This window comes from Quercus lobata, chromosome 4 (assembly GCF_001633185.2).
Source record: "Quercus lobata isolate SW786 chromosome 4, ValleyOak3.0 Primary Assembly, whole genome shotgun sequence".
In the NCBI taxonomy this organism is placed as follows: Eukaryota; Viridiplantae; Streptophyta; class Magnoliopsida; order Fagales; family Fagaceae; genus Quercus; species Quercus lobata.
Window position 1 is genome coordinate 26,785,035 of NC_044907.1, and position 8,370 is coordinate 26,793,404.

General features: G+C 39.5%; 1 protein-coding gene across 1 annotated transcript; it reads right to left on the minus strand.

Moving 5' to 3' along the window:
- Nucleotides 1-1,331: 1,331 nt before the first annotated feature.
- LOC115984919 (glycine-rich protein 5-like) lies at nucleotides 1,332-6,223 on the minus strand. Its single transcript, XM_031107903.1, has 3 exons — nucleotides 6,082-6,223; nucleotides 2,073-2,148; nucleotides 1,332-1,482 (listed from the first exon to the last, which is right to left on the minus strand). Exons 1-3 carry the CDS (start codon nucleotides 6,221-6,223, stop codon nucleotides 1,332-1,334), a joined length of 369 nt encoding a protein of 122 aa, XP_030963763.1.
- Nucleotides 6,224-8,370: the final 2,147 nt, after the last annotated feature.

Consider the following 8,370-nt stretch of genomic DNA (forward strand, 5'->3'; position numbering starts at 1 on the left):
TAGCGAGAAAGTGACAGAGAGCATGGGAGAGAGAGTGAAAAAAAGATGAAAAAATGAAGAAGCTTCCAGCAATCTGAAAATATATAGCGAGAAAGAGACAGAGAGCATGGGAGAGAGAGTGAAAAAAAGATGAAAAAAATGAAGAAGCTTCCAGCAATCTGAAAATATATAGCGGTTGGAAATAAATAATAAAAAATGGTTAAAAAATAATATTTTAATAAAAATAGAATTTTGGGAGGTAGAAGAAATGGTAAAATGGTATGGTATAATGATAAAGTAGTGTTTTAGAATGGTAAAATAGGATAGCATTAGCATTTTCCAATGCTAATGCTCTAACAAGTTATTGACTTCTAATTTAAAAAAAAAAAAAAAAAAGTAAACATTTATAGGTTTTTAAATTAAAAGAAAAAAAAAAAACGATAGTGACAAAAAATTAGCGGAAATTGGTGCGTGTGGTGTGGATTAGATATCTTAATTAGTAGCCGTACAAAGACTTGAGGCTAACCATCCATAATCCATTGATAAAAAAAGATAGAATAAAGTTGGTTTGTAGTTTTAAACAACCATTTTCAGTTTTTAAACAGCATTTCACGCATTTCAACGCACTTTTTCACCCACACGTATTTCCACAAATATTTTCAAACAACAATTTTCAGTTTTTAAACACGTATACCAAACGGGCCATTACCAAATTGTCGTCTGAAATGCCTCCAGATGGTTTTCCTACGCAAGATTGATTTTAAAAGTATTATAAACCTTAAAAGATCTCACCAAATATATGATAGGAATGAAGACAACAGACACAGGCACCCATGAGAAAAAACACTAAAGATTTATGTGGTTGAACTTTTAACTTACGTTAACAGGTGATAGCAAAGCATATATATTTTCACTAACAAATATAGAAAACACAAAAAATAGTGCAATGACACTCACAATACCCAAACCCCAATACTCCTAAATTATTCTCACACAAGTATAAAGTTTTCTCTCAAAACAAAAGTTGGGACTCAATAGCTAGTTTGGGGTTGCACGTAATACAAAGAGAAGTTTTTTCTTCTCTGCACAACCCTCCACAAACCCTTCAAAGAGATCTTCACTCTTAGAGCATCCACAGCAATGGAGCTAAAAATTTAGCTTTTTAGCTCCACCAAAAGTTACTTTATCTATTTTACCTACATATATGCTGCAGCAGTGGATCTATTTTAGCTTTTAACATAATAAAATAATATAAACATCACAATAAAATAATATATCCATTACAATAAAATAATATATTCACTACAATAAAATAATATGTCCTATACAATAAACAACAATCACAACCACCTTCAACCGCCACCGCCACCACCGTCGCCGCCACCGCCGCCACCGACACCGCCGTCGCCGCCGTCGCCGCCACCGACGAATCTTTTTCCACCGCCACCGCCACCGACGACTCTTTTTCCACCGCCGCCGCCACCGACTCTTCCGTAACCGCCGCTGCCGCATGATAGCAAATAATCGTCTAGTGTTAACAAGTGATTTTTTTAACCCCAAATTATACTCATACATTTTTTTTTTACTAAAACAATTTCTCAATTATCATGATAGCCTATTATCGTCTCAATTGTTTGGAAGCAACCTTGGAACAATGTGAACTATGAAATGAAGGAACTTTATAAGAAAACATATAAAATAGAATACATATTATAACAAGAACAATGTAGTCCATAGATTTGCTCACATACATAACTCAAACCAAATTACAATAAAACTCACACACTCGCACAAGTTCCTATGACTCATACTTCTCAACACAACAAATTATAGAGACATTTACAGAGACATATTACAAAACAAACTTACATTTATATTACAGAGACATTTATATTACATTTATAGACAAATTACAGAGACCATACAACAAATTACAGTGACCAAATACATTCCTGTGGTTTTGTGCAACACAAGAATGTGGTTTTGTGCAACACAACAATTTACAGAGACCACCCAAACGTAACTCTGTGGTTTTGTGCAACACAACAAATTACAATGACAACAAAACATGTAAACTTCCCTGCACAAATTACAGAGGCCACAGAAACCACACAACAAATTCCTGCAAACAGAAAATTCCCAATACATTCCTCCATTCAGATGTTATACCTAGCAAAAACAGCAAAAAAATAACACCATTTGCCCAAAACAACATAGCAACAACACCATTTTTCACCACAAAATAACACTAAACCCAGAAAAATTAAGCCATGAAAAAATTCACTACAAAAGAAAAGAGAGAGCATTGACCTGAATTGGATTGGCTGGGACGACTATGGCGTGGGCTGAGGCGTGGACTGGGACAGTGACGACGTGGAGAGCTTGATGAGTGAAAGAGATGAGAGCTTGCGACGGCGTGGGCTGGGCTGGGACGACGAAGGCGTGGAGAGCTTGATGAGTGAGAGAGATGAGAGCTTGCGATGGCGTTGGCTGGGCTGGGATGGAAACGGAGTGGAGAGCTTAATGAGTGAAAGAGATGAGAGCTTGCGACGGCGTGGGCTAGGTTGGGATGACGGACGGCGTGGGTTGGGCTAGGACGGTGATGGCATGGGGAGCTTGATGAGTGAGAGAGATGAGAGCTTTATGAGTGAGAGAGAGTGAGGGAGATGAGTGCTTGATGAGTGAGAGAGATGAGAGCTCTGATGAGTGCACGGTGGAGATAGAATAAAAGAATGAAAAAAATAAAGTGAGTTTTATTATTTTAATCGGGAGTTGGATTAAATTTTTTTTTTTTTTTTAGATGAGTGCTACAGTGCACATCTATAGATAGATGTGCACTGTAGCAAATCAACTAAATTTTATGGGTTTGGCTCCACTGCTGCAAGCCTTTTTTGGTATATTGGTGGAGCTAAAATAGCATTATAGCTTTTTAGCTCCATTGTTGCAAATGCTCTTACATTTTGCCACACCATATGCTCACATAGAGCAAAATAACAACACTTACGAATAAAAAGCTCCATATATATATATAGCAAAATAACCGAAGTTTCGGCAAGCACTATTGTGCATCCATGCAAGAAAGTCATGCTTTGATGTAGATGTGATACCAAATCTTGACAATGCACCAAAATCAAAGACTAATCTGATCTTGGAAAGCCACCCTTATCAGCAATTTCATAGTCAAATAAAGTGGCCACAATTCAAATTGGCTGAAAGAGGTTTTCTAGCTGTACAAGACAACAACGTATTTGTTAGAAATACTGAATGATTGTATTGTATTTCTCAAGTAATAGAATATACATAAGTGCCTTTATATGGGAGACAAAGTGTGCAGTACAAGTAAGTGTGCTATACAAGTAAACAAGGTGAGCCTAAAACCCACATACCCTAATACACGTTAACAGCCCTCCTCAAACTCAAGGTGGATGTGAGACCAACTTGAGGTTGTCAACCAAAGTGCGAAGACGTCCTTTAGGATGTGACTTGGTGAAGATATCTGCAAGTTGATCTTTAGAAGAAACTGAGATCAGCTTGAGAGCATCATGGATAAGATGATAATGGATAAAATGACAATCGATCTCGATGTGTTTAGTCTGTTCATGGAAGACATCATTGTGAGTAATATGAATGGCACTTTGGTTGTCACAATAAAGAGGAGTAACAAAGGATGTGGATACACCTAAGTTTTTGAGAAGCTACCGTAGCCAAAGGAGCTCAAATGTGGTATCAGTAAGGGCACGATATTCTGCTTCAGTACTGGAGCGGGCCACATGAGTTTGTTTCTTACTTCGCCAAGAAATCAGAGAAGAACCAAGAAGAAAGCAATAACCAGTGGTGGACTTGCGATCAGTGGGATCTCCTGCCCAGTCAGTATCAGAAAATGCACGGAGAGTAAGAGAAGACTGAGCAGAGTAGAAAATACCATGGAAGAGAGTGCCCTTTAGGTATCGAAGAATATGCAGAACAGGAGTATAGTGAGTCGATCGTGGAGCAGACAGATACTGACTCACCTGGTGAACAACATAAGAAATGTCTGGACGAGTGACAGTGAGATAAACTAGGCTGCCAACCAAGCGTCTGTAAAGAGAGGGATTAGACAACGGTTTCCCCCCTGACGGAGTCAGATGCGTATTAAGCTCAACTAGAGTGTCAACAATCTTGCTATCAGTGAGTCCAGCTCGAGACAAGAGTTCAGAGGCATACTTGGCTTGAGTAATATAAAGTTCATCTGTAGAATGAGCGATTTCAAGACCCAAGAAGTAGCTAAGATGTCCAAGATCTTTCATCTCAAACTGCTGACTGAGAAAACCCTTGAGTTCTTGAATGCCACTAAGGTCATCACCAGTTATGATCATATCATCCACATATAGGAGAAGTAAAATGGTGCCTTTGTCAGTGCGACGAAGAAATAAGGCAGAATCATAATGACTAGCCATGTAACCTAAGCGAGAGATGGTAGAGTTGAATTTGGCAAACCAAGCTCATGGAGCTTGTTTAAGGCCATAAAGAGCACGCTGAAGGTAACAAACCTTATTTGATTCAACAGAGAGACCAGGAGGAGGTTACATATAAACTTCTTCACTTAAATCCCCATTAAGGAATGCATTTTTGACATCCATCTGAAAAATGTCTCATTTTCTGGCAGCAGCAACAACTAAGAGAGCTCGAACAGATGAGATACGAGCAACCGGAGTAAAGGTCTCTTCATAATCAATCCCATACTCCTGTGTAAAACCTTTTGCAAGAAGACGAGTTTTGTAGCACTCAATGGACCCATCAGAGTGAATCTTAATCTTGTAGATCCACTTACAACCAATCACAGATTTCCCAGGGGAGAGAGTTACCAAATCCCAAGTATGGTTTTTAGATAATGCATCAAGTTCCTCTTTCATTGCAATCTGCCACAAAGGGTCAGTGGAAGCCTCACAATAGATGTGAGGCTCATGCAGTGTAGCAAGGGCAGCGTAACAATGATAATCAAGTAAATGTGTAGGAATGGATCTTACCCGAGTTGAGTGACGAGGTGGAATGTCTTGTGCAAGATCTTCAGGCGGAGCAGGAGCAGGGGACCCAAGCTCAGGGTTGGGTAGCTCGTCTTCAACCTGTGCATCTTCCACATGTTCATTAAAAGGTAAACTAGGAAAGGGATTAAAGGTATCTGGTGGTTGGACAGAAAAGTCTATAGGAGGATCAGGAGCAACTACAGAAGGATTAGGAGCAGTTACAGAAGGAATATGTGCCTCATCTGGAAAAAGATCTAAAACAGAGGAGGAAGATAGGGAGGCACGAAAGTGAGAGAGCTCGACAAAGGAGCGATGTTCCCAAAAGACAACATTGCAGGAGATACGAAGACGATGAGAGACAGGATCATAACACCGATACCCTTTTGAGTTTCGCCATAGCCAAGAAAACAACAAAACCTTGACCGAGACTTAAGTTTGTTATGCTCATGTGGCTAAAGAAGAACGAAACAAGCAGAACCGAAGGAGCGAAGGTGGTGATAGTCTGGAGGTGACCCAGAAAGACGCTCATATGGAATTTGATTTTGAATAACAGCACTTGGAATGCGATTAATAGCATGAACAGTATGAAGGGCAGCTTCACCCCAAAAAGGTGCGAGAACTTTGGCAAAGAGAAGAAGAGTACGAACAGTGTCAAGAATATGACGAAGTTTTCGTTCGGCTCTACCATTTTGCTGAGAGGTACCTGGACAAGTTAGTTAATGAACAGTGCCATAGGAATGCAAAACAACTTGGAAAGCATATTGAGTGTACTCAAGAGCATTATCAGATCGAAAAAGTTTGATACGTTTAGAAAATTGAGTTTCAACCATTTTTGCAAAATTAGAATAAACTTGCAATAACTTAGAACGATGTTTCATATTAAAAATCCAGCTATAGTGAGAGTAATCATCAACAAAGACAACAAAATATCGAGACCCATCAATACTAGAGACAGATGAAGGCCCCCAAACATCAGAATGAATAAGGTCAAAGATATCAATGGATATTGATTCACTAGTATTGAAAGGCAAAGCTGGTTGTTTTCCTAATTGACATGAAACACAATCAAAATTTTCTGTAGACACTGAACCTAACAAACCTCTAGAAGCCAATTGTTGTACTCGAGAAGAAGATGCGTGACCAAGTCGAGCATGCCAAAGTGCAACAGAAGGAGTAGAAGAAACTGTAGCAGCTGCAACAACAGAAACAGGAGCAACAAGTGGAAGACAAAAGTTGTCCATGGGAAACATACGCCCAACTCTGGGACCAGTCCCAAGCTCCTGTCCCATCCTTGGATCCTGCACAATATACCCAGAATAATCAAAGATAATGCGATAACCTAACTCAACTAATTATCCCACAGAAAATAAATTGTAAGAAAGGTCAGGAACATTAAAGACACCAGGAACCGAGAGATTGGAGGTCGAAACGGAACCTATATTATGACCAGACATAGTGGAACCATTTGCTGTGTGAATATTAAGAGGGTGTGGTGCAGGTTTAAGTTCAGAAAATAAGGATGAGTGAGGAGTCATGTGATTGCAACAAGCAGAATCCATAAGCCAAAAGGAAGGAGACATACCAGATAAAACTGAGAGAGAAGAGGAATAAGATGCATTACCAACCATAGAATGACATTGGCGATAATATTTTTAAGGTTATTTGTGGACATGGTGAAAGTGCGTCTTGAAGACTTAGACTGTGCAGAGATGGGAGCCATTGGTTGGACACTCTCAGTGTTAGCAACAGTAACAGCGGAAATTGACACAGCTGATTTGTTGCGATGATAGAAAGTCTCAATATTGTGGCCAAAACGTTTGCAAAAATTGCAAAAACATTTGCTAGATTGTCAGCGACGACTATTGCAACAAGAAGAAGACCTGTCCTTAATTTTCAATTAGAAGCAAAATATGCAGAAATGGACTGCAAAAATAAAATCTACGCGAAAAACTAGGTAAGAAGCACCTGGACTGCAAAAAAGTCAACTCTGAGAAAAAGTCAACAGTCAACGGTCAACGGTCAAAGTCAACGGTCAACCACTATGATGATGTCAGCAGGATGACGTAAGCTGAAGACCTCAGCTAGGGCTAACGTGGATGATGACGTGTAATGATAACATCAGCGATGACGCCAGTAGGTGCACAGAGGCGGGTGGAGCACGTGAGACGCGTGAGTCAATCCTCACCGGAACTTTGGTTGGCGCGTGAGGGCGCATGGAGAGTCCGATGAGGCCGATTTTTCTCCGGTTATGGAGATCAAAGAAAGACGATTCCAATGACGGCGGCGGTGAGTTGATCGAAGCAATACTGATGGCACGTGAGGCGCGTGGACAAGCTGCGGAATCTTTGATAGGCGCGTGGAAGTGCGTGAATGGTCAGATGATGATGATTCCGGCGGCTTTGTGTAGATCGGTTGAAGATCTACCTGGTGAGAAGTCTTATGCCTTAATCGGAGATCTGGTGTGGAAGATCCGACAGAAGCAGTGATCTTGGTGGTGGTGATCAAGCTTCTGGCGGTGAAGATTCAACCTTTGCACCTCTAACGACGGTGGAACAGTCAGGAGAGGGCACAGAAGGTTTACTGACCGATAAAGTCGAGGCAACGGAAGATACCAACGAAGACAGGACTGCAAGACACAAGAAAATTAGAGCAATGGCTCTGATACCATGTTAGAAATACTGAATGATTGTATTGTATTTCTCAAGTAATAGAATATACATAAATGCCTTTATATAGGAGGCAAAGTGTGCAGTACAAGTAAGTGTGCTATACAAGTAAACAACGTGGGCCTAAAGCTCACATACCCTAATACACGTTTACAGTATTTTATTTGGGTTAACTTTTGACCATGCACATTCATTTTATAATGCACCTACATGGGTTGCGTTTAAACTTCAATCTTATCCAAACACGATGGCTCTGATCTGATTAGCCATCTGTATTAATGGAGTAGCTCACTATAAAGTATAAACTTTTGAATTATTAAATTGGGTGGGTTTGGGTACATAAATGAGTTTGAGTTGAATTTGACACCTACGGTTAAAAGAGATTAGAGTTAAATACAAATTCATTTAGGGTTATTATTGGGTACTCTTATAGTATTCTCTCTCTCACATAGGAGTAGATTTGATCCACAATGAGGTCTACTCATGTGAGGAAAAAGTATTCTGTATCAAATGATATTACGTCATCTGTATTAAAATTTAATAAATAAGAGACGTGTGTATAAAGATAACTACCCACTAACACATCAAAATGTGGGTGGCAAGGCTTTCTAATGGAAAAAATATTTTGTATCAAACAATGTCATGGCATCTGTATCAAAACCCAAAAAACAAAATATATGTGTAAAAATAACTATTTACTTACATATATCTTTCAATTGCTA